A 25,956-nucleotide genomic window follows, 5' to 3' on the forward strand; every position below is an offset into this window, starting at 1 on the left:
TTTGTTTGTTTCTTTTTTTTAAAGCAGACGCCTGCATTGCAGGGGGTTGGACTAGATGGCCCTTGGGTCTCTCCCAACTCTATCATTCTGTGATTAATGACAAACTTCCCACACTTCCATTAGAGACAGACCTTTCCTAAAATTTTCACATCTCCCGCATGAAATTCTTTTTCTGAAGTCACCAACATGAAAGGTCTTTATAACAAGTCTGGACTCCTAAAGAACTACTGTGTATTTCTTAAGCGCACCCACATACTGTACCAATACTGTATCTGGGAGAGCTCAGATATTCACAACAATACTGCTTAAAAGCAGGTGGGAGAGATCAGTGGTTTTCAGTCAACGGGATGTGTGAGAGTGGCCTAATGGATACAGAGGACAGACCTACTTATTTCTTGGGCCTTACAGGTCAGAGGGCAGCTGCATGCTATTTACATTCCATTCCTGCATCAGTCTAGTAATACAATATGGGATGTGTTAGTCATCAGGGAACAACAGGCTCTCTACACTTGTTAAGTAAACAAAGTTATAAGTAAACAAAGCTAAACTTCCGTTCTCTCCTAGAAAGCAGGTTTGTGCACTGAAGAGCATTTTTTACTTTTTTTACATTTTTGATTTACAGTACTACACACAGGTCTGGCTGTTTGGATATCTGAATCTGTGGTGTGTATATACAAATGTAATATATAAGTAAATAAATAAAACCGGTTTCAGATACTCATTCCTCATGTTTGGATAGTGTGACCTGTGTGTACACATTTGCAGTCCCCTGAAATGCTACCCCAAAAACTACTATGAAATCTTGGGACCTCACACAGCCACTTTTTAGAAGACTGCAGATGAGGTCAAAAATGGCTTAAACATAGGTGAACATGGGAAGAGTTGGCTAGTGAAACTGCATGGCTACCAAGTCTATTCTCTCACACATTCTATCTCAGTGGTCCCTATGCTTCAACAAAACCAGTCACTGGCTCAATTGAGATGGGTGGCTATTACCCATTATAGTTAGGCTCTGGATTGCTTTACTTGCCTTCTTCAGCCTTTTGACAACACAATTCCATTTTAAAGCATACATGAAACCAGTGCTTTTTTCTGGGGAGACACAGGGACGCATACCCCTAAACATTTTGTGAATCTTTGTACTTTTGTCCACTTACTGTATTTATTTTTCCCTATTTGAACTATAAAATGGTGATTTTCTTGAGTCAAAATGAGAACCCCTAAACATTTTAAAGAAAAACAGCACTGCATTAATCCATTGCACAAAGGCTAAGTGAAAGGAAAGGTTAAAGTGATTAAGAATACATGTTAGGACAAATCAGAACAAGATAAAAACCAACATTAATAAACCAATAAAGTAAGAACTTCATTTTCTTCTGTAGTCATTTTTGGAAATGTGCCTTGTAGTCAGAATTAAAATAAACTCACAATCAAAAAGGATTATAGATGAAAGTTGTAGTTGGCAGCTTTATTTTAATGGAAATGTGCAGCAATATTGCATACACAGCTGAAAGTAGAAGTCCAAAGTTCACTTAGGGCACATATAAACCCCATAACCCCTTAATACATGCTTGAGAGCATTTCCTATGAAGCAGTGATAGAAATATTGTAGTTTAAGTTTCCTTGATTATTTCAAAATTGTTTCCTGCAAATATAATCAGCAATTGTATCAGTTCTCGTCGTCCTTGAACATTTTGCTTAAATATTCAAGTAGTGCTGTAAGCTCAGGGTTCTCTCCAAGAGATTCAATTTGTTTGTAAGCTTCAGCCTCAAGTTCTTTTAATGTTTTCCGGGTATATTCAAAAGAACCCACATCCTCAAGGTAATGTACACAATATTTTTTTATGTCCACATTTTCAGTCCTTTGTCGCAGAATATTCTGCACCTGAGTGCTTTCTGGCCTAGACCATATGGCATGGATAGTTGGGAAACTGAACTTCCCTTCAGTTAGGTCTTCACAAAAACTTTTGTTCTCACTATATTCTTTGGAGTGCAAGTTTGCATAGTCATCTCTAATTTGAAAGAAGAGCCCAAGGGTGTTAAGGAGTGGTTTTAAATCTTTCTTATAGCTAGAGAACAATTGCATGAGGCCAACAGCTAGTCCAAAAAGGCCACCTGTTTTTTGCAGAACCATGGTTTTATACTCTGCTTCTGTAGGACAGGTATAGGTGTCTCTCCAGTAAATATCCAAGCCTTGGCCCTTATGAAGTTCTAGCAGTTGGCGGGTGAACACTTTTACAGCATCTGGATGATCAAGTGTTAAAACTTTTTCTAAGCCAAGGAAATACACAAAGTTGGCACAATTTATTACAGATGGTATCCCATAGATACTATGGGCCACTGGAAAACCTCGCCGTAGTTTTGAATTGTCTTCTATGTCATCTATAAGCAAACTTGCATTGTGCAACATTTCTGTCACTTCAATGATAACCTAATAAAAAAAGAGAACAGTAATCAATTCTTGCATTCTACTTGTTTCTTCTACAACAATTCAATAGCTTTTGACTTTCCCTTAGCCTGGTTGCAGATCTCAACTTCTGATCCCAATGCATCAATTTTATTCTCGACTCTTTGCTTTATGGCTTTGGTACTTGTGGGTCCCAGTGTACCCAAAGGGCAAGCAGAGTGCACACCAGGCTCTCTACTTCTTTGTGTGCCCACTAAATATAATGGTGGTGCTCACTCTCACATTCTTCTCTCTCCCTTGTGCTGCCCACACTTCCCCTCCAACCAGACACAGAAAAGAAGAGAATGAACCATTCTGACTGCATTGTTCTAGCAAGTGAGTAACTCAACTCTGAGGGAATAGCGAGTGAGTGGATGAAAAATGAAACAGCCAGGGGCAGAGCAAGAAAGAAAAAGCAGAGCAACTAGGACCTGCTTAAGAGGAAAAATGTGTAAGAAGGAAGAGACAAGAGATTGGAAGCAGAGTTAATTGGCTGACCAGGCCTGGGTGATATATTGCCCAGGACCAGTAAGAAGAGCAGACCGCAATGCTGGTTTCACTCAGCGATATAATGCTGGTGAAACCTGCCACTGTGCCAGCATCTGCTGGAGGGAGTCAAGAGTTCCTTTCTCCAGTGGGCACTGCTAGCAGAGGGATTTGGGAGCGGTAGCAGTTTCACTAGCGGCGGGGGCGGGGGGAGAACGATGCTCTTGCCACTTGTGCACAAGCAGCGAGAGCACCAGGGTGGCGCAAACAAGCTGCATTGTTCCATCCTGCGAGCCTGGGTGAAACCACCTCAGCTCTCAAGGTGAGAGCTGGGCAGTTTCACCTGTGTCTCGTGGGCAGAGGCCAATGCATCTTGTTTTTTCAACATCACGGTATATCGCCAAACTGTGATGTTTGGCAGGCGATACACCGCGATGTTGAATAGCTGGTATCGCCCAGCCCTGTGTCTGACTAAGGAAATTAAGAGTCAACAGGAATAGGTTTGGCTAATGAATTCAGAGTACCGTATTTTTTGCTCTATAAGATGTACTTTTCCCCTCCTAAAAAGTAAGGGGAAATGTGTGTGCGCCTTATGGAGCAAATGCAGGCTGCGCGACTAAGCCAGAACAGCAAGAGGGGCCGCTGCGCACTGCTCCCTCTTGCTGTTCTAGCTTCGCCGTGTGAAGCCTGTTCAGGGCACGGGAGCATTCATCCCGATCCCGCTGCCCTGAGGCTTCAAGCGGCTATCCCAGAAGCCAGAACAGCGAGAGGGATCGCTGCGCTCCCTTTAAAGAATATTTTTTTTCTTGCATTCCCCCTCTAAAACCTAGGTGCATCTTATGGTCAGGTGCATCTTATGGAGTGAAAAATACAGTAAATTATTTTGAAGTGATCTTTCTATTAATTTGGAGTACATCTAGATTTACTGAGAGGTACATTAAGCGGGTGGCGCTGTGGGTAAAAGCCTCAGCGCCTAGGGCTTGCCGATCGAAAGGTCGGCAGTTCGAATCCCCACGGCGGGGTGCGCTCCCATTGTTCGGTCCCAGCGCCTGCCAACCTAGCAGTTTGAAAGCACCCCCGGGTGCAAGTAGATAAATAGGGACCGCTTACTAGCGGGAAGGTAAACGGCGTTTCCGTGTGCGGCTCTGGCTCGCCAGAGCAGCGATGTCACGCTGGCCATGTGACCCGGAAGTGTCTCCAGACAGCGCTGGCCCCCGGCCTCTTGAGTGAGATGGGCGCACAACCCTAGAGTCTGTCAAGACTGGCCCGTACGGGCAGGGGTACCTTTACATTAAGAAAATTAGTTTGCATGAAATGGGTTTTCTACTGGAGCAGGAAACATGGTTTAAAGGAGTGGTTTGATTTTGGGGGGCTAAGACCCCATCATTGACATACTCATGTTCTTGGGAATGTCTTTCAACCTCACCAGTTTGCCTTCTGTGAAAAGCGTGTTTTGTGATTGGCTACGCCCACCGTGTCAGTCATTTTGTGTCTCCCTCCACTCAAGACTCCAGATGTACTCACCATCCCAAAAAGGTTTGCAATCCCATAATATATATGGGCCTACGGTGGTCACAGCATGCATGATTGTGGATCACTGCATAGTTACAGTACCTCGCCTTAGAAACGAACCAGATTTGGTATACAAAAAGCACAAACCTCCTATCAAGTGTGAAAACCATGTACATGTAAAATTCAGTATTGTGATCATTTAAATACTTGGTAGTTCAGTCTGGAAAGGATAAATTTACAGGTAAATCAATTTAAGAATGCAACTTACTTGTAGCTTATCTTCAGGAACATTCAGCCAGTGATTAAAAGCTTGGGAGAGTTTGGTTCTGACTTGCTTTCCTGTAATTTAAAAAAAAAGTTAAAGGTATTATTACCTGGAGAAATCATTAAAGTCTGTGGAATTTCCTAGCCACTACTCTTCTCATAGTAATTATACTTCACTAGGTCAAGTGGAACATGTAGCTCACCAATGAATACTTCTGAAGTTTAGGAAAAGTTATTTTCATAGTATGGGGTAGAGTGGATGATACATGCTGTGTGGCCTAGCTGGATTAGAGTCTTTACTTACTTCAGGGTCCTGCTAGGACACATATACAGTATTGGGATTTGAGAAGTCCAGGACAGACACACCTGCATGTTGCTTAACAATTTCATTACCTACTGAACACTACCACAGGTAATCCTAAACTTATTACACTTATACAATACGTTGATTATAGCATTAAGGTATCAAGGTGTGGTTTTTATTGTGTACTTTCAGAACTAAGGCTGTAGGCAGAGAACATAAATTGTGAAAAAACCACTCCCAGTTGTAGCCACAATCTACTACTTCTGGGCAGCCATTTGTTCAAATCTGTATATAAGGCAGCTGCATCTGTTAAAACAAGCCAGAGGAATGTAGATAATTCAAATATTTTGTTGACATGTTATTATAGATAATCTGGACACCATTTCTGAGGATCATGATTGCCCCCAAAGCACTGCTGGCTGACATGCCAATTTTATCTTACCAGATATTTCAATAAATTTAGGATTAATTTTAAATCCACTCAGAAGCTTTTTGCTAGGTTCCAAAATGTGGTATGGGAACTCTTTATGCATGCAGGAGAGCATTTGAGGCTCCCACTTCTTCCTGCAACATGCGCTCCCGTCCCACTTGAACAACTGACTGGATGTTAGGGAATCCCTATGTGGTATCAAACAGTACTGAGAATTGTGGTTGCAAGACGAAAAGGATAAAACAGCACCTAAGCATGCACACTGGGCTCCAGATCCCATCGCTTAAGCATTCCAAACTAAGGAAATTTAAAGGTGGGGGGGGGGGAGATGGGCTTTTTACTAATTCCAGGGTAGACCAATACAGATTACCAAGAAAGAGGCCAATTTTAATAGCATTTCCCATGATTAAAATATTCAGTTAACAAAAAAATTGAATCTGGGGCTTAAGTTCACCATTCTGCCCCTGACAGCTGTCCAGCTCCAAAGTAGTAGAGAAGCTGGAACTAATCACAGGATAGGATTCCATACAATATTGCTTAAATAACACATTTGCCAATGGTGTGGCCCTTAACAGCCAGTTTTCCAAAATTTTGGAACATGAGTTAACATGGAAATCCCTTATCCCAGCATGCTAACATCAGAAGTGCACAGCTCACTGTGGAAAGGTGACATATAAGCTAAATCAAAAGGTTTTTGTCAATTGAATTTGATTATGCCTTGCGTCTATGCTTAAAAGGCTTCAACTTGAAATCAAAAATGAGAAAGGAAGAAATAATAAATTATACCATTTAGAAGGGAAATAATTCACATGCAACTTATTTAGGGTTGCCATTTTTCAAACAGTGAAAATCCGGACCAATTCTCTACCTCCAACAACTGGCTCATTATGGAGGTCATGTTTGTTCCCATGCCCTACAATCACCCTGGCTGATTTCTGCCTGTTGCACAGTTGTTACAAGGTATAGGAGCATGCCAAACAGGGCTTCAGGTTAACTGGCAAGCCTAGCCTTTAAAGAATGGAATGGAAATATAAGAGATTCGGCACACACATATCCCCTTCCCCTTTTCTGTGCCTTAAAAAGCTGTGCATCAATGCTGTGCATTCACCCCTCACCTCCCAAACTTTTAAACTCCTCTCTTGCAATTTCTCCTACCTGTCACACGTAACCTCTACCCTTTTGGCCTTTTTCAATTGTAAACTCTTCAAGGGCTTGGTATGGGAGAATCTTACCTAGCAACAACAACAACAACCTTCTATACATCTGGAGGCTGACTGACCAGAAACCATTGCCTAGCAACAGCAGAATAATGAACCAGATAGAATTCACTAACATTAGCCAAAAAATGCCTTTTTAATACAAACTACAAACATGTTGCATGGCCATCTGTCATGGATACTTTAGTTGAGGTACCTACATTGCAGGGGGTTGGATTAGATGACCCTCAGGGTCCCTGCCAACTCTACAATTCTATGATACACAAATCATGGCTAAAAGCACATACTAGAAATTCTCCTAACCCAAAACAACATTTCCTAAAACACATAGTACTAATTATAGATTAACTGTTGGTTGGAACCCAAGGTCTACTCCAACCCCCTGCAATGCAGGGGGTTGGCTAATGCATCCATGACGGCCATCCAACCTCTATTAAAAAACCTCTAAGGAAGGAGCGTCCACCACCTCTCATAGGAGTCTGTTCCACTGCTGAACAGCCCTTACTGTCAGAAAGTTGTTCTACATGTAACTTTTTCTTGTAACTTGAAGCCATTGCCTTGAGTCCTACCCTCCACAGCAGGAGAAAACAAGCATGCTCCCTCTTCCATGTGGAAGCCCTTAGGATAGTTGAGGATGGCTCCCTCTTCTATGTGGCAGCCCTTAAGATAGTTGAAGATGGCCATCATATCTCTTCTCAGTCTCTTCTTTTCCAGGCTAAACATACCCAGCCCCGCAACCTCCACTTTATAGCAGCCGGGGAGGGAGGAGCCTCCTTCAACCCTTAATCATCTTGGTTGCCCTCTGCACATGTTCCAGCTTGTCAACATCCTTATTAAATTGTGGTGCCCAGAACTGGACACAGTATTCTACATGTGGTGTGACTAATGTGGAATAGAGTGGTACTATTACTTTCCTTGACCTGGGTGTGGACACTATACTTCTGTTGATGCAACCTAGAATAGCATTAGCTTTTTTGCTGCTGCATCACACTGTTGACTCATGTTAAGCTTGTGGTCCACCAAGATCTCTAGATCCTTCTCACATTTACTGCTAGTAAGCCAGGTGTCCCCCATCCTATATCTGTGCACCTGGTTCTTCCTGCCCAAGTGCAGAACCTTACATTTGTCCCTATTGAAATCCATGTTGTTAGCTTGCGCCCAGTTCTCCAATCTGTAAATGGCATTTTGAATTCTAATTCTGTCTTCTGTGGCATTAGCTACCCCTCCCAATTTGGTGTCATCTGCAAATTTGATGAGTATCCTCGCAATTCCTTCATCCAAGTCATTTATAAAGAGGTTGAACAACAATGGGCCCAGGACCCTACGGTATGCCACTTATCACTTTTTTCCAGGATAACGAGGAACCATTAATGAGTACTCTTTGGGCTCAGTTAGTCAACCAGCTACAAATCCACCTATTAGTTACCTCATTCAATCCATATTTTACCAGCTTCCTTGTGGGAATATCATGGGGGACTTTGTCAAAAGCCTTACTGAAATAAAGATACACTATGTCCACAGCATTTCCCTGATCCACCAAGTTTGTAATTCCATAAAAAAAAAGAGAAAGAAATCAGATTGGTCTGGCATAACATATTTTTGAGAAATTCCTGCTGGGTCTTAATAATCACAGCATCCTTTTCTAAATGCTCACAGACCGACTGTTGAATTATCTGTTCTAGGACCTTCCCTGGTATTGATCAGTCGGTAGTTACCTGGGTCTCCCCCCCCCTTTTGAAGATGGGGACAACATTCCAGTCAGTAGACCCCTCACCTGTTCTCCAGGAATTCTCAAAGATAATAGACAAAGGCTCTGAAACTACATCTACAAGTTCCCTTAGTACTCTTGGATTCAGGCCCTGGAGATTTGAATTCATTTAGGACTTGTTCTTCCTCTCCTCCCCTGCTGCTCCCCAATCTGCTCTATAGGGTTAGTGGACCTCCTGGGCCGGATTTGTGGGGGCATGGAAGAGGAAGGTGAAGTTTCATTTTTCAAGATGACGACTGTTATTTGAGGATGGACTCAACAGGGTTTCAGCCAAAGCCTCTAGAACATTTCAGAAATAAGCACTGGTAATTATAAGCAAAAAATATTCTTATCTTCAAGAAGGGAAATAAATATTTATGATTTTTTTATCAAGTCATAAATATTCTTTACAGCTGGGTTCAGACATAATACCAAAACATAGTTTGGCACAATGCAAAGGACCCTGGAATGAGCACAAAGCCTGCAGCTTTCTTCTTCCCTTGTAAGTGTGATTCTCTCCCTCTCTGGTATGTGGCAAACCATAATGTGCCAGTACATCTACTGTAAATGGTCAAACTATAATACTGTTCCACACAAGGTTAAGCACCTATAATCCCATATTTTAAACAGGCAATTTCAGCACATATTTGATCTCCCCCACAGAAGGCAAATGTGACTTAATGATTTTAACGTTGGATAGATTACACCTATTGCATACTGTATGACCTCTTCTTGCTTTGAATTAAATCTTTATTTGAAAGAATTTAAATTAACATAGACATTACGTTTTACCACCTCAAATGTATAGTGAGTTGGAGGTGCATATCTGATATGACTTTAAAATTGAAAAATGGTCCAAAGAAAAAGCCAATGTCCAATAAAGAGGGTGCAAGAATCATAACAACTGATTACTTTTGTTTCAAGTAGGCAACTACAATTTCATATCAGTTTACTAGATATATTCAGGCATAGATAATACTGTGTTCTTGCGTTTTTTATAAAAGACATTCCTCTCTAGAGTTACATGAAGATGGCAACCTTAATCTAACAGCCAGTGATTTCACCAAAGCATCTTGGAACTATGAGTAACATACAGGAATGCATTGCTTAGGAGTTACTACTTCTTGCATAAAAAGAGAATGAGAGCAATTTAGTATTTATCCTGCTGCCGTGTGCTAAACAAGTTAGCATTATGAAAGCTTATGTTGAGATTTATTTAGGCTTCCAAGCTTACACAAGCACTTGAGAGGGAGGGAGGTATTTTGAAGCTTGTGGCACACTAGCAGCCAAATGTTTTCCCACATATACTACCTTTATTGAAAATACCAGAGAATTATTTTGTCTACAACTTATTTCTCATAATTCAAACAATCTTAAAAACAGAAACGAGCCAGCAGGGCTCAGAAACCTGAATATAGCTTGTAGATCAATAACCACCCTCAACTGAGGTGATATTAAGTAGGAAACTGAGCATGCACACCCAAGACACCCCATTGTAAAAAAAAAGTGTAGGTGGAATGGCAGCAGTGTAGGTGGAATGGCATGAGTAAACCTTCCCTGTAATTTAACGTTTGGTTATGAAATAGAAACATGCATCACACCATGTGATGATTCCACAGGATCTCTACTTATCTTTTGGAAATGAACAAAGTATTATTGCATGAAGCTTAAGTTGAGTACTGGCAGTGAAAACATGTTTCAACACCAAGTCTATTAAGACATAGTGATCTGGTTTTGACACAACCCTAATCCATATTTAGTGGTACATGAATGAGCAAACTTGAACCTCAGGCTTTTATTCTCCCTTTTCCTCTTCTAGTATAGTCACATAGTTTCTGCTTTAAATTACCGGAACTGCAGTTTGTCATTAAAGTGAAGTTGTTGGTTTGGATGTAACATTAAATGTTATTGAAGCAAGCGAGAATCAGTGAGGTGTTAATGGGTGTTATCCATGTACTAAATGTACTATGTACGTTTATCTATGTACTACACAGTTTTAATTGCCCTGATGTGCATCAGAAAATATATGATCAGACACAGGGAGTGAGCAGTCTGGAAATTTCAAGAGGTTACAGTATTGCTTAAGCTAATCACATTTCAAGAGGTTACAGTATTGCTTAAGCTAATCACATGTAGAGCTGGTCAGAAATTTAGATGGAGAAATTTAGATAACACTAATGTTAAGAACAGGATATGAGTATAATTTAAAAAGAGAAAGCACAGGGTATGTGATGGTTGAATAGCACTGGTCAGAAATTAAAGGGTGGTTTGAAAGATATGTGACACCAACCCTAGGCTTTAAGCTGAAAACATGCAGTAGACAAAACAAAGTGATTGTTACGGGCATCAGTTTAGATACTAGTTTTAGACATTACTAGAACTTAAAGCTCCTCCATGGATTACTGCCTTGTCGTGAAGCCAAAGATGGAGAAGTTCTATATGGTCAGCAAAAACAAGACCTGGAGCTGACTGTGGCACAGATCATCAGTTTCTTACAGCAAAATTCAAGCTTAAACCGAAGAAAGTAGGAAAAACCACTGGGCCAGTAAGACACAATCTAAATCCCATATGAATACACAGTGGAAGTGAGGAACAGGTTTAAGGATTTAGATTTGGTGGACAGAGTGCCTGGATGGAGGCTCGTAACATTATACAGGAGGCAGCAACGAAAACCATCCCAATGAAAAGGAAATGCAAGAAAGCAAAGTGGCTGTCCAATGAGGGGGGAGAGAAGGCAAGCAAAATGCGAGGGAGATAGTGAAAGATACAGGAAATTGAATGCAGATTTCCAAAAAATAGCAAGGAGAGACAAGAGGGCCTTCTTAAACGAGCAATGCAAAGAAATAGAGGAAAACAACAGAATGGGGAAAACCAGAGATTTGTTCAAGAAAATTGGAGATATGAAAGGAACATTTTGTACAAAGATTACCATAATAAAGGACAAAAGTGGTAAGGACCTAACAGAAGCAGAAGACATCAAGAAGAGGTGGTAAGAATACACAGAGGAATTATACCAGAAAGATATGAATGGCTCGTACACCCCAGGTGGTGTGGTTGCTGACCTTGAGCCAGACATCCTGGAGAGTAAAGTCAAATGGGCCTTAGAAAGCACTGCAAATAACAAGGCCAGTGGAAGTGATGGTATTCCAGCTGAACTATTTAAAATTTTAAAAGATGATGCTGTTAAGGTGCTACCCTCAATATGCCAGCAAGTTTGGAAAACTCAGCAGTGGCCAGAGGATTGGAGAAGATCAGTCTACATCCCAATCCCAAAGGAGGGCAGGGCCAAAGAATGCTCCAACTACCGCACAATTGCACTCATTTCACACGCTAGCAAGGTTATGCTTAAAATTCTACAAGGCAGGCTCAAGCAGTATGTGGACCGAGAACTCCCAGAAGTGCAAGCTGGATTTAGAAGAGGCAGAGGAACCAGAGACCAAATTGCAAACATGCGCTGGATTATGGAGAAAGCTAGAGAGTTCCAGAAAGACATCTACTTCTGCTTCATTGACTATGCAAAAGCCTTTGACTGTGTCGACCCCAGCAAACTATGGCAAGTTCTTAAAGAAATGGGAGTGCCTGATCACCTCATCTGTCTCCTGAGAAATCTCTATGTGGGACAAGAAGCTACAGTTAGAACTGGATATGGAACAACTGATTGGTTCAAAATTGGGAAAGGAGTACGACAAGGCTGTATTTTGTCTCCCTGCTTATTTAACTTATATGCAGAATTCATCATGCGAAAGGCTGGGCTGGATGAATCCCTAGCCGGAATTAAGATTGCTGGAAGAAATATCAACAACCTCAGATATGCAGATGACACAACCTTGATGGCAGAAAGTGAGGAGGAATTAAAGAACCTTTTAATGAGGGTGAAAGAGAAGAGCGCAAAATATGGTCTGAAGCTCAACATCAAAAAAACGAAGATCATGGCCACTGGTCCCATCACCTCCTGGCAAATAGAAGGGGAAGAAATGGAGGCAGTGAGGGATTTTACTTTCTTGGGCTCCATGATCACTGCAGATGGTGACAGCAGTCATGAAATTAAAAGATGCCTGCTCCTTGGGAGAAAGGCGATGGGAAACCTAGACAGCATCTTAAAAAGTAGAGACATCACCTTGCCAACAAAGGTCCGTATAGTTAAAGCTATGGTTTTCCCAGTAGTGATGTATGGAAGTGAGAGCTGGACCATAAAGAAGGCTGATCGCCGAAGAATTGATGCTTTTGAATTATGGTGCTGGAGGAGACTCTTGAGAGTCCCATGGACTGCAAGAAGATCAAATGCATCCATTCTTAAGGAAATTAGCCCTGAGTGCTCACTGGAAGGACAGATCGTGAAGCTGAGGCTCCAATACTTTGGCCACCTCATGAGAAGAGAAGACTCCCTGGAAAAGACCCTGATGTTGGGAAAGATTGAGGGCACAAGGAGAAGGGGACAACAGAGGGCAAGATGGTTGGACAGTGTTAGAAGCTACCAACATGAGTCTGACCAAACTGTAGGAGGTAGTGGAAGACAGGAGTTCCTGGCGTGCTCTAGTCCATGGAGTCACGAAGAGTCGGACATGACTAAATGACTAAACAACAACAACAAAGAACTTAAAAGAGTGAAATGTTACCTGGTAACTGAAGTAGGTAGTTGTATGGCTCCAACAGAATTCTCTTAGATGACTCTTCTACTTGTTCCATTTTAAAAAAAATTCTGGAGTAGTTCAATCTGTTTAAGAAAAATCCTTATTAATGACCAGGGGTCTGAAAATTAGGTCCTACTAACCACCAAGACTATAGTAAGAGTTTTCATAGTAATTGTACCCTACCCCTTCCATAGAATTAAGGAGAAGACCTAATAAAGTAGATGACATTGTTCTTCCATAAGCCTGAGTCCCCTGCATGTCCTTTCTGGAAACTACCTAATGCAAGTTCATTACAGCCACACCTTTGCTAGGGTAGTGCCTAGGGGGTACACAATCCCAAAATATTTAGTCATGGTTTTCCAAACATCCATAAAAAACTGTACAGTTAAAATGCTCCTTGTGCCAATTCTCTTAACTCCTTTAGGCAGGCTTTCTGTTCTTTGCACCCACCCTGACAAAGGTCTTAATTTGTGCCAAAGCAGAATCCAGCAAGCATAATCAGGGTTTAAAAGGCTAGGAAATAGCCCTTCCTTCTCTCACAGAAACACAGTCCAGATTTTCCTTCACTCCCTGCAGCAGCTTCCTCTGCTTCCCAGTCATCATTTTTTTAAAATATAGAAACCTTTCACTGAGGAATATGGCAAGGAGAAAACAGAACACGGATGCTAATTCAATACAAGCAGTGGGCCAATATACAGGATGTACAAGTGAAAAATCCAAGCAGGTAGTCACTGCAGGCTTTACTCTAAAATACTCAAGTATTTTTTACATGTCATTCCAAGTAGTACGTAGAATTTAGTGCAAAGTACCCAAGATTAGTAGCATGTCACTTTAAGTAGGAAGCATCACTAAAAGAACTTCTTGAACACACATATTTATACACAACTCTAACAAAAATGATATTAAATGATATTAAAATTTCAAAGTACAGTGGTACCTCGGGTTACATACGCTTCAGGTTACAGACTCCGCTAACCCAGAAAGAGTGCTTCAGGTTAAGAACTTTGCTTCAGGATGAGAACAGAAATCATGCTCCGGCAGCGCGGCAGCAGCAGGAGGCCCCATTAGCTAAAGTGGTGCTTCAGGTTAAGAACAGTTTCAGGTTAAGTATGGACCTCCGGAACGAATTAAGTACTTAACCTGAGGTACCACTGTAACATTGTCATATCATTTTAAAATCTACTGTTGTGAGTTTGCGGGTGTGTGCCTTGGCTCCCCTTCTAACTTCTGGGTGCCAGATGCTGGATTTAGCATATTGATATACAAAACATGAGCCAGTCTGGTAATGACCCACTAAAGTATAGTAGGTGGGGGAGTGGCTCAGTGCCAGAGGGCAAATGGGAGGGCCCCCTCCCTCAACTCAGAGTTAGTTAGAAAAACAAAGGCCTTTGAAGTAGAATTTTTAGAGTTGGAAGGGGAGCGGTTGAGTTTAGGATTGCAGCAGTGGTGATGTGAGCTAGTTGGGAAGGGTTACGATCTGCTAAACATAGCAAACTGGACAAAGTGACAGAGAACCATGGCCGATTTCTGCTGGCATTCAAAACTGTGGCCATGGGAGAAGAAAAAACCTCTTGGAGTGTAATGTTGCGAGCCCCTCCATCATCATCATCATCACAGGTTGTATATATGTGTAAATAAACTATAGGTCATATACCAGGGGTAGGCAACCTAAGTAAGGCCCATGGGCCGGATGCGGCCCAATCACCGTCTCAATCCGGCCCGCCGACGGTCTGGGAATCAGCAGGTTTTTACATGAGTGGAATGTCTCCTTTTATTTAAAATGCATCTCTGGGTTATTTGTGGGACATAGGAATTCGTTCATTCCCTCCCCCTCCCCCAAATACAGTATAGTCTGGCCCACCACGTGGTCTGAGGGACGGTGGACCAGCCCAGGGCTGAAAAAGGTTGCTGACCCCTGTCATACACCTACTGCTGTGCCTCATTTCTAAAAGAAACACAAGCCCTGGGTAAGCACCTGGACCCCTGGTATCTTGCACTGCTTGGAGATCGGGGTGGTGTGTAATACTACATTCTTAGTTGTCCTATACAGCTTTCCTTATCTAGCTCTTCCTAAATTTAGGAAACCTATAATCTCATGTTTTGTAGGCCCGTTTTTCTGTAGACTTTACTGAAATCTCTTTTCTTCCCTCTCATTTGTAATGTTTCTTGCTGCACTGCAGATGCAACTGCTTCAAACTGAAACAATCTGTCTCGTGCAGTTTAAATACAGACACTACAGTAGTATCATCGTCCCAAATTAATTCTGCAGCCATTGTTGATTAGCATGCAGATAACAAGTTGTGGCCCAACATATAATTTCCTGAAAGCTTCACCAATGTTCTGTCTAACAGAAATAGTGAAACACTTAAGCGGCAAAAAACAAATATACAGTGGTACCTCGCATTAAGTACTTAATTTGTTCCAGAGGTCTGTTCTTAACCTGAAACTGTTCTTAACCTGAAGCACCACTTTAGCTAATGGGGCCTCTGACTGCCGCCATGCTGCCGGAGCACGATTCTTAACCCAAGGTACTATTTCTGGGTTAGCGGAGTCTGTAACCTGAAGCGTCAGTAACCCGAGGTACCACTGTAAAATCATTATCTATCATTGTATGATAAATGCTGACTTTCCAGTTTAAAATCCACAAAGCACTTTCACAGACTATGTGGAAAGTGCAAATTTACAGAAGACTAATACTGATGTATATTCTACATAGCAAAGCCCAAATGAAGTTTTATATATCAATTATTATTAATTACCCACCCTTCACCCTAAAGTCCCAGGATGGGTAACAAGTACAACAATTAAAACATGGTTTTAAGGAGAGTTTAAAACAGCTTTCAATCACAGAAATAAGGTGGGTCCTATAAATATAGATCTCAAGTGTCAAAAGCCAGGGTAAAGAGGTTCATATTCAGCATTTGGTGAAAGCTGTATGATAAAAGATGCCAGATACACATCTGTGGGGAGTTCCACAAGTTTGCAGCTACCACACAGAATGCCCTCTCCTGGGCTACCTGTCCCCAAACTTCTGAATGCTGTGAAAAAATGAAGAGGGTTTCTACTGCCAATTTTAATACTCTCCTTCCAGGGGAGTGCAAACCTGTGCATGACATACCACCAGAATGTTAGCCCTTGAGGTATGTAACACCCATGTTTTCAGGATTCAGCTTCCGTTTACTGGCCCACATCCAGCCCATCACCACCTCCAAGCACTGATCTAACACTTCAACCACCTCTCCTGATTCAGATGGGTAGACAGAGCTGGGTGTCCTGAACATATTGATGACACTTCACTCCAAATCCCCTAATGACAGCAGCCAGGGGCTTTTTATACATGTTAAATAGCATGAGGGACAAGAAGGATCTCTCCAGGACACCACAGGACAACTTCCATGGTGCCAAAGAGTAACCTTCCATGGCTACTTTCTGAACACAGTGGTACCTTGGTTCTCAAACGCCTTGGTACTCGAACAACTTGGAACCCAAACACTGCAAACCCAGAAGTGTTCCGGTTTGCGAACTTTTTTTGGAAGCTGAACGTGCTCTGTTTTGAGTGTTATGCTGCTTCAAATTTGAGTGTTATGCTGAGGTCTGTCTGTTTTTGCTATTTATTTTGTGTTTTTGTTTTTGCGGCTCTTTTTGTTTTGTTTTTGTGACTGTGTGGAACCCAGTTCAGCTACTGATTGATTGATTGTGTGACTGCAGTACGTACATTGTTTATTGCTTTCATTTTATAGATCAATGGTCTCATTAGATAGTAAAATTCATGTTACATAAAATTCATGTTTTAGGGGTTGTTTTTAAAAGTCTGGAAGGGATTAATCCATTTTGCATTACTTTCTATGGGAAAGCGTGCTTTGGTTTTGGAGTGGACTTCCGGAACAGATTAAGTTTGAGAACCAAGGTACCACTGTACAGGCCTGGAGGTAGGAGTGAAAACAGTGAAGCACTGAGGGGCTTGAGAATTATAACTGTGATCAACAGTATTGAAATGAAAGTCTCCAAGAGGCATCCCTTGATCTCCCTCCAAACAAATTTCATCAACAACCAGGGTGTGACCAGGACACTTTCAGTGCCACAATCAGACTTGAAACCAGACTGGAACGGAGCCAAGTAATCCGCTTCCTCCAAGCATGCCTTAACATGTCAATAAAATTTTAATTGTGTTTCAATGCTGACCTAGAATTTCAGAGAAGGGTTTAAACATCTTTGGTAATGAACATGCCACTGTTTAATAGTTTGAACTGGCAGGCCACTTAATGCCTAAATCACGTTGGGCCAGCATCCTAATAATGACCTCATTTTTAAATCCGGAATCTTTCAGTAAGAAGAGGTTCACAATCCTTATTTCATTTATTATATTTGCTATGGTTATATTAATAAAGGAGAAAAGAGCATATATATGCAAATATTTCTCCATTATTGAATTGTAACAGGTGCCCAGAGCAACATATATGTACACATTTCAATGGTTGCCATTATAACTTAGATTATTCCAAAAAACCGCCAGCTAAAGCGTCAAGAGTCAAGACCACATCACATGACATTTTTACATCGAAGCTGCTACATATTATCCTTCAGACCTAATCAATTTAGCAATTTTCTGTTATTTTGCTGCAGTAACAAAGAAAAGACTGTGCAGAATATATGAGATTGCTAACTTGTCCTCTTATGGAAACATTTTTGTAGCGCACCTACATAAAGTAGCACTAATATTTAGGTAATTGATTTTGTTCTGTTCAAGGCAGCTATTTCAGCCCTCCTTTGTTCAGAAATAATTAACATATGCTTTTAAATAGTAGAAACTATTAGGGTTCCATCTTTTGCTTACATGGTTAACAAATAAACTGAGTTTTATATCAAAACATAGCTACGTGTTACATTACAGTATTGTACATTACACATAGTGAAAAAACATAAATCACTTATTTCAGGAAAAACAGAGCAGCCCTCCCTCATATCTTTGAACAGATCAACTTCTCCAAAGCAGGCACTTCTAAATACTGTACAGCCCTACAACAAGCACCCCTACAGCCAAGTGATAATAGACACAATTGTTTAAACAAAAGCTTGAGTTCCTATTTTACCCTGTGTCAAAAGTTCAAGACGGCTTACCAAGAACACTGCAAGGCGAACAAAACTAAACTTCAAAGCAAATAGCAACGTAAAGTCACCTGTACCCGTCTCCTGCCCTCTCAATCAGCACCCAGGAGGCACTTACCACGGAGAGAGACAGGTAACCCGCTTCAGAGGACAGCAGCCTCCCTCAAGCGCGAACACCGGTAGAGAAAAAGGCCGAGGAGGGAAAGGCGAGCTCTGAGGCGGGTAGCTCCTGCTTCTCCCGCCACCGCCAAGGCGCAGCTGCTCGTCCTGCCCGGCGGCCCCGCGGCCTCCGCTTTATAGCAGCCGGGGAAGGAGGAGCCTCCTGTGAGGAGCGAACGGGGCGGGGGCCGGAGACAGGAAGAGCCGGGAAACCCGACACCCCTTTTCTGCCGCCCCGGGGGGAGGGGGGAGGCGGCGGAGGCAACCCCCCCGCCCGTTAAGCAGAGCCGCCTCTCACCTTCCGAGGTCTCCGCCGCTTCTCCGCCAGCCCGGAGCGAGCCCCTTCTCTCCGCCCGTCTCAGCCCAGTGTGGCGGTGGGCACAGAGCCCCACCCCCTTCCGCCTCAACCGCCACCTTCGCCTGATGGGGGGGAAAATGCGCCACCGGGGCCTGTCGGCGCAGGCGCGAGCTCCTCCTACCCCCGCTTCCATAATCTCCCTTCGGCTCCCTCCACCGCCCCCGCCCCGCACCATTTTCTCATTTTCCTCGCTGCTTCCCGATGCACATCGGGAATTGTAGTACAGAGGAGGAGCATGTCCCCTCTCGGGCTGCGGCAAGGGGGGCTGGTGGAAAACCACGCTACCCAGAAGCCCGCGCGCCGCCCGAGTCTCCGTTTCCATAGAACTGGCGAGAGAATTACATCAGTGTTTCGGAGAGCGGGGCTAATGGCGCTGAGAAGTAGGCGGGCCTTGCTGGTTTGAAGCCAATGGCGAAGAGGCAAGGCGGGGAGAGGGCGGGCTTGGAACTGTCACTCACGCTTCGGGTTTTGGGGGAGGGTAGTGAACAGCTTGGAGAGGAGCCGCTGCTGTCGCCGTCGCCACCGGGGTTCGGACGGGCGGGATTGGCCCCCGGTGTCGCCGGGCGGGAGGCCTCGCCTGCCTTCGGAGCCAAGCCAGCGATTGCTCGGTAGAAGCGTGGTATTCGGCCAGGGGATCAGGTCCAGCGTTGGGAGGAGGCTCCATCCTCCTCGCCCCCCCTCTCCGCAGGTTAGGGGGGACCAGCGAGCAAGCGGGCGACAGCCGAGGAACAAAGGTAACGTAGCCCCGGGGAAGATCTCCCTGGCCCCGGTGGCCTCGGGTGGCCGGCGGGGTCGCTCCGTGCAGGCGAGAGCCTTTTGCAGGGGCCATGGGGGGAAAGAGAGAAAGGGGGGAAAGAGCGCTCCTGGTTTGTTGTTTTTCTCCTTGTTGAGGCTGCGGCGGGACTCGCCGATCGCCCCCCTCCCTCCTCTCCCGAATCCGAAATCTTTGGGTCCCTCGGAGGACGGAGCCGGGCAAGCGGGGTGGTCCGGGAGCCGCCTTTGGAGGAGGCGAGATGGAGGCAAGGCGTCCCTTGTTTCTCCTTCGCTGACCGTCGCTTTCCTGGATTCCTCGATCGCTGACCAGCTCTGAGCAGGGGAGCTGCGGCTGTTGCCGAAACTCCTGCCGCGGAGTCAGCATTTGGGGGGGGGGGGACACACGGAGAGAGAGAGAGAGAGAGAGAGGCATCGAGACAGGTTGCTGGGAGATCTTTTGGGGAGCCGCTTTTCTTTAAGCGGCATGGGGAGGAGCCCCCCCCCCCATTCCACTCTTCGCTCCTTGTCCTAGTACAATGGAGAAGCCTCCCCTCCCGCAGGGAAGAGAGTGAGTGTGTGTGTGTGTGTGTGTCTGCATGGACGAGAAAGCGCCTCTCCGTCCTGGCTGGACACCCCGCAACCTGCCTCTCTCGTCTCCCTTATTCAGCGGCACCCCCTCCCCACTTTTTTGTTTGTGGGGGGGATACTGCTATGGGTGTAGGAGCCGCTCCCAGAGAGCCGAAGGCGAAGGGCTCGTTCCCCCTCAGGCGGTACCCGGAGAGGGGGAGCGGACGTAGAGGAGGAGGGACGGGGACGGAGCGGGGGGGGGGGGTTAAGAAGCGGTTGTTGTTGTGGCAAGTTTCTCCTCTGACAGAAATGGCGTCAAAGGCAGCGAGTGAGGGGGAAGCCGAGCCGCCGTGTGTGAGGCTCCGAGAGGAAGCGGGAGCTGGAGCGGCGAGGTCGTGGTTTGTGGCGGTGGAGAAAAGAGGGGCCTGCGTAGAGGGAATAGGAGAGGCAGGGGGTGAGGGAGGGGGGAGTATTTGGGGGGGGGGGAGAAGCTCGTGCAGAAATGCTTCCCTCGCGGACCGCGGAAAAGGGGTGGTGCGGTGGCTTAGTGCTTTGTTTTAAATTTCAGGTCCAGCCTCGGCAGCTCAACCTCTTTCGGGTTTTTCTACTGCAGCCTGAGTTCATCATGAAGGTAAAAGCACTAATGGGGCGGGCGGGGGGGCGGGGGTGAGGAACCGGCGGAGGGTTATGTCTGCCTCGGTGCGAGGACTGACTGGAGCCGATTCCAGACCTCGACTGCAGGCTGTTTTCTGCCCTCCGGCTAATGTGTGTTGGTTCGGTTTTGGTAAACCCTCCGTGAACTGTGCTGAGAGCATAATATAAATCTGGTATGCTGGAGTTTTTCTGCAACACCCTTTCCGTGGGGATTGAGGGCATGTCTGCCTGGGCCAGCCCTTGGTAGTTTGGTGGAGGAATAGGGGGCATTTGCTCTCCATCGTAAAGTATGAAGTGGGGCGGGAAGCTCCACTAAGCAGTTGTATTTAATCAGTTGGGGTTAAACAATAGATTCAGTTTACTTTTATCGTACGAGCCCCGTTGAATTTATATTTGTGGGCTGCTTGAAGGGGTATGTTTGGGAGGGAATAGCTGCAGCAAAAAAATTGCTGCAAGATGCAGAAAGAAATTTAAAACAGCCTTTCACTGTTGGATGCAGTAAGTGTTTGCATGACATGTGCCCGTTAACTGAAAGGCGCTGACAGCTGGTGGTCAGTGTCTTAAAGAGAATGTGATGGAAAAAATATTAATAATGGTTTCCTTATTTTTAAATCTGTACTGTCCATGAACACAGAACCTGGTGTAGCATATTATCTAAACATCCAGGACAAGCCCCTTATCAAAGGCCAAATCTGGTTTTCAAGGCTTTACAAACCTGTTAGAGGCACTTACTGAATAACTGAAAATGGAATATTGCACAGTACTTGAATAATAAGTACTGCCTACCATCTTTGTTATTAAATATTGTAAGCTACTTCCTCTGTTGAGTAAGGCCTTTCTTGAGGGATGTGGAAAGCTACATCAGCTGTGCCAGAAACACTAACTTAAAATCAAATGTTTCAAACAATTTAAATTGGAAATAAGCTCCATGGCTGTCTTCTCTTGATAAAATAGTTGTTTTTCAGAGAATTGGTGAGTTGATTCCAAATCTGTTTTTTTACATTAAGATTTTTTTTTATAATGAAAGTGAAAGAATAGTCTTTTTCATCTAAAGACTATTTGTTTTAAAAATATGCAGCACTCATTCTTCTTTATATATGCAAGTCTTATGTCAGATGAAAGATTCATGATCAGATATTGTGATTATAGCAAGCCATGGAGTTCTGAAGTATGGAACTATGCAGTTCACATGTTGTTGAAAATGTAAGAAATGTAGTGCAGTCTTCACTCTGTAACAACTTAAAACCCTGTCAGTGTTAAATATAAACACTTTCGAAAGTGCTGAGTGCTTTTTTTCAGTTTCTTAGGATATGTGTGTAAAATGAAAGTTACAGTGTATTTCATACTTCAGAATGGATATAGTCAGGCATTTAGCATTTTAGTACCATAACATTATAGTTTTGGTCATATCAATCTTGGCACAGCCTGATTCTGTACATGCTTACTCTCTCTGTATTGGCCAATGCTTTTAGCATCTGAAAACTTGTCTGGAATATAATATGTTTACTCAGAAGTGTTTCACTGTGTTCAGCAGAGCTTAATCCCAAATAAATGTTCATAGGATTGGTTTGAAAGAGTTGAAATAAAATAGATCATTCTGTTATAAAGAGGTTCAGATGTTATTTAAAAAAATCATGACGGAAACCTACTTTTTGGGAAATGCCCACTTTGCTTTCTCCCAGATTCTCATATGAGTTACTTAAGAGGTTGAAGTGACTTCTGCCCTTTTGTGAAAGTATAGTTTGGCTAAAACAAAAAGCTGCAAACTTTTGCCACTCCATTGAGAGGACTAGCTGCCGTATGGCTTTGGTCGCTGACAGCTGTAGTATAAGAGAGAGAATAGTTTGTTCATTCAGTATGCTGTGGCAGCATTGAATTCTGAATATCCTGCTTCAGACCTCATTCTGTTGCATGTCAGAGCTTTGATTCATAGTTGTGATACATGTGCACAGAAGGAAAAATAAAGAGCTGGCTAGTCAGGAGCTCACCCCGTAGCATGTTTGGTGCTGTGACTCATCTCCTTTTTGCCCTGTACTGTGGAAGAAGTTGCCAGGCTCTGTGGTATATATCCTCTAGTACCTTTTCTTCTGTTTCACTGTGTCACAATTTAACTGCCTGCCTTTTTGCAAATGGCTAGCATATTGTTTAAAATTTCAGCTCTAAACTTTTAGAAAAGAACTCATTGTTTCCCTTAATATCATGTTTAAAGAATGTTTTATAGTATACCTTTACTACTGTAAGGGTAACACTAACTAGAATAATAGGTCAGTAAGCAAGGGTGGTTGTTTTTCTGCTTCTGTTAATTCAGTGTTTTCCTAGAATGAATGTGATCTGTAAAGTGATGTTGAAGGTAGTGCTTCAGTGGATAAAAGTAAGCAGTGAAATTTTTAATTGTGTGATAGAGCTCTACAGAGGTACTTCTGAGGAACTGAAATTATTTTTAGAACAAATGCCACAAGCTCTGACTGATGGGGCTACTGGCTGTTCCCTTAAGTGAAGGAGGCAGTGTTGTCTTTTTTGGTTCATGTTCTAGGGTATCAGTCTGGAAACTCCCATTTCTGTTCCCAGCTTGCTGTTTTGCTATTGCTTGAAGTTGCACAAGTGCTGCAGCCCTTATTGGCAACCTGATGATAAATATAATTTGAGTTGAACACGCTTGAATCTAGGCATCGTAAAGTAGGTAAAAATATAGTTTCACATTCCTGCTTATGGCTTAGTAAGTTGCCTTTATTATTAAGATTTATTGATACTCCCTAGGAGCATCTGTATGAATTCCAAGACAATTAGTCCCTTTGTGTGAATGAATGCATGGTATCAAAACTCATATATTATAGGTTTGTGATCAACTGAAAATCCTGAAACAGTGGATGTGCAAATAAGTGTTAAATATATCTTACCCCATTTTAATCACATAGTGCTCTTAATAACTACATATTGATTAGCACAGTATGCCAGTGGTCAGCATGAAAAACTGTAGTAATTTATTTGTTATGGGAATTATTATATATTTCCTTTGGCCTTCACAGTATGTATGATGGGAATTATTACACATTTCCCTCGACTTCACAAATAGCCACTCATGCTAAATTATAAGTGTACTTCAATAGAACAACTCTTATTGATGAATATATTAACTATCTAATATCAGAGGCAGTGCTTGCAACATATATTCCACTATAGGAGGCATTTGATAGAAGCAGCAGTCTTCAGTCTTTGAGTCAAATTTTTATAAGGTTTGGTTCAGTATATGCAGCTTTCCAGTATAAAAACTAATACAGTATAAATGGATTGTTGGGTTTCTGATTCCTCCATAAATGTCTGTTGATAGCCACTTGTGCCCCATCTTCTTTTAGAAAATGTTAGGAAATTTCATATGTCTGGCATGTGGAAGAGGATGTGTGGCGATGGGAACATTTTTTCATATCTGGTGGCAGTGTATATTCATTCAGACATTATGGGTTGGAGTCGTCATAGAGACAGATAAAGCCACCAATCAGATAATTAATCTAGATCCATATATAGACAATCAGTCTATACATTTTAAAAATAAAATAAAAATTGGTTACTAACATGGAACATGGATGTGATCTGCTACTGACATATGAGTCAGCTGTATCAGGAAGCTTTTAATGTGTGATCTTTTGTTGTGTTCTCGTATATTCTGTTGAGAGTAGCTGGGGCAACCCAGTCAGATGGGCGGGGTACAATTTTTTTTGTAGTAGTAGTAGTAGAAAACAACTTTGGATAATCTGCAAATCTGATGGATAGTACAGTGAATGAATGGATGAATGCTTTATGCTCTTGATCCTATTATTGCTGCTTTCTTTTTTATATCTGAAAGACACATAATAGACACATAAAAATAAAACATAAAGTACTAAGGACAAATGGACATGTGCTGTTGCTCTTGTCTTAAAATTTAGTCATTAAAGGTGTATACACTGGCTATGTGGCACAGGTTGTGTGAAATATCTTTAATCCTGCTTTTGAAGAGTGTATGCTAACATTTATTTAGTTTATATATACACTCCTTCTCTTTACCAACTCCCTGCTCAATTATTTTTTATTATTATAAAAAATGACCTCTGCCACCATGCAAATCACTGATGTAATGAATAAGAGAGGCTGTAAATGTTTTCAGTGCTGTCTTTTTGTAATATAATACTATGAAGGAATATCAGCCATTTGTGGTGGTGTTTCTACACAAACAGCCTGAAGACAAATACTGTAGTACTATCATGCATTGGTTGAGAGCTCAATTGTTCTTGCAGACAATGTGCTGTAACCTAGTTAAGAATGTAGTAATGTTTTACTTTTCTTGCCAACTGTGTAGAAGCAAACACAGGATTAGAATAGGAATGCTTTTAAGAGTACATGCACTACAAGTAAGTTAAAGCAGGAAGGAAGGAAATACTTATGGGATGTTTATCTCTAGAACTGATTGTTAGGGTATGTAAACAAGCATTTCTTTAAAGAAATGCTACTTTCATAACCTATCTAACCTGCCATTGCCCTATTTTTTTCTCTCCACCCCCTTCCATCTTCTTACATAACTCTAATGCAATAACAGAAACAAAATACTTACACAAAGCTATTGTGTGCTATTTTATAAGGTCTGTTGCTTTACAAAGAATAATCCAAGAGATCTGCTTTAATTGAAAAACACTGTGATGAAGAAATGTTTGAAATAATTTTGTTTAGTTTGTTTGCTACTAGGAGTTCACAAATCTGTTTGTGGTTGCCACCACCACATGCTTTCTTGAGACTAGTGGCAATTGCAGAGAACTCATAGAAGTGAAAGTTGTTTGCCCTTGCAGTAGACTTCAGTGGATGGTACGAACAGTATCTTGACTGCTGTTACCTTATACAGTGATCCAGTGGAATGCGAGAGAAACTATTCCTTTCCTTCCTCCTTTGTGGAGAAAGGGAGGTGAGCTTCTCTTCTGTATGCTGGGATTATTTAGGAGAGGTCATTAGCAGCATAGCTTCCGGAGAGATCGCAAGTCCCCCAAGTTATCTATACAGTAGACAAAAACTCTTTTCCTCCATGCTGACTTTGGGTGAGAAAATTGCTGGAAGTGTAGATTTCTGTACTAGAGAGGCAGACAAGACAATGTCTGGAACCTTGTTGACTTATGTACATTAGGAAAGGGATCCCCAGTTAGAATTATTCTGCCTTAAATGGTTAAAAAATAGTGGCTGGCCCAAGGTCACCTAGTGAGCTTCATGACTGAGTGGGGATTTGAACCCTGAATTCCCATGTCCTAGTCCAGGGGTCTGCAACCCGCGGCTCCGGAGCCGCATGTGGCTCTTTTACACCTT

At 42.7% G+C, this 25,956-nt stretch overlaps 2 protein-coding genes across 9 annotated transcripts in view; one reads left to right on the forward strand and one right to left on the reverse strand.

The window, feature by feature from the left end:
* Positions 1 to 1,440: 1,440 nt before the first annotated feature.
* GGPS1 (geranylgeranyl diphosphate synthase 1) lies at positions 1,441 to 18,809 on the reverse strand. Of its 4 annotated transcripts, none has more exons than XM_028724071.2 (4): positions 18,601 to 18,733; positions 13,023 to 13,120; positions 4,713 to 4,783; positions 1,441 to 2,431 (listed from the first exon to the last, which is right to left on the reverse strand). In XM_028724071.2, exons 2-4 carry the CDS (start codon positions 13,090 to 13,092, stop codon positions 1,670 to 1,672), a joined length of 903 nt encoding a protein of 300 aa, XP_028579904.1. In that variant the 5' UTR covers positions 13,093 to 13,120; positions 18,601 to 18,733; the 3' UTR covers positions 1,441 to 1,669. The 4 variants fall into 4 exon arrangements, with proteins under 4 accessions (XP_028579904.1, XP_028579905.1, XP_077781912.1 ...); XM_028724072.2 differs by lacking the exon at positions 18,601 to 18,733 and adding an exon at positions 18,262 to 18,586; XM_077925786.1 differs by lacking the exon at positions 13,023 to 13,120 and having other exon boundaries at positions 18,601 to 18,809.
* Positions 18,810 to 19,114: 305 nt separating this feature from the next.
* ARID4B (AT-rich interaction domain 4B) overlaps positions 19,115 to 25,956 on the forward strand; it is an 81,623-nt gene continuing 74,781 nt past the window's right edge. For 3 of the 5 annotated variants that reach the window (XM_077925781.1, XM_077925784.1, XM_077925785.1), the window contains exons 1-2: positions 19,115 to 19,394; positions 20,549 to 20,611. In XM_077925781.1, coding sequence (XP_077781907.1) covers positions 20,606 to 20,611 — 6 coding nt within the window. In that variant the 5' untranslated portion in view covers positions 19,115 to 19,394; positions 20,549 to 20,605. Of the gene's footprint in view, positions 19,395 to 20,287; positions 20,379 to 20,548; positions 20,612 to 25,956 lie in introns of those variants that run through there. The other 2 variants (XM_077925782.1, XM_077925783.1) reach the window with 2 other exon arrangements.

This window comes from Podarcis muralis, chromosome 3 (assembly GCF_964188315.1).
Source record: "Podarcis muralis chromosome 3, rPodMur119.hap1.1, whole genome shotgun sequence".
Taxonomy (NCBI): Eukaryota; Metazoa; Chordata; class Lepidosauria; order Squamata; family Lacertidae; genus Podarcis; species Podarcis muralis.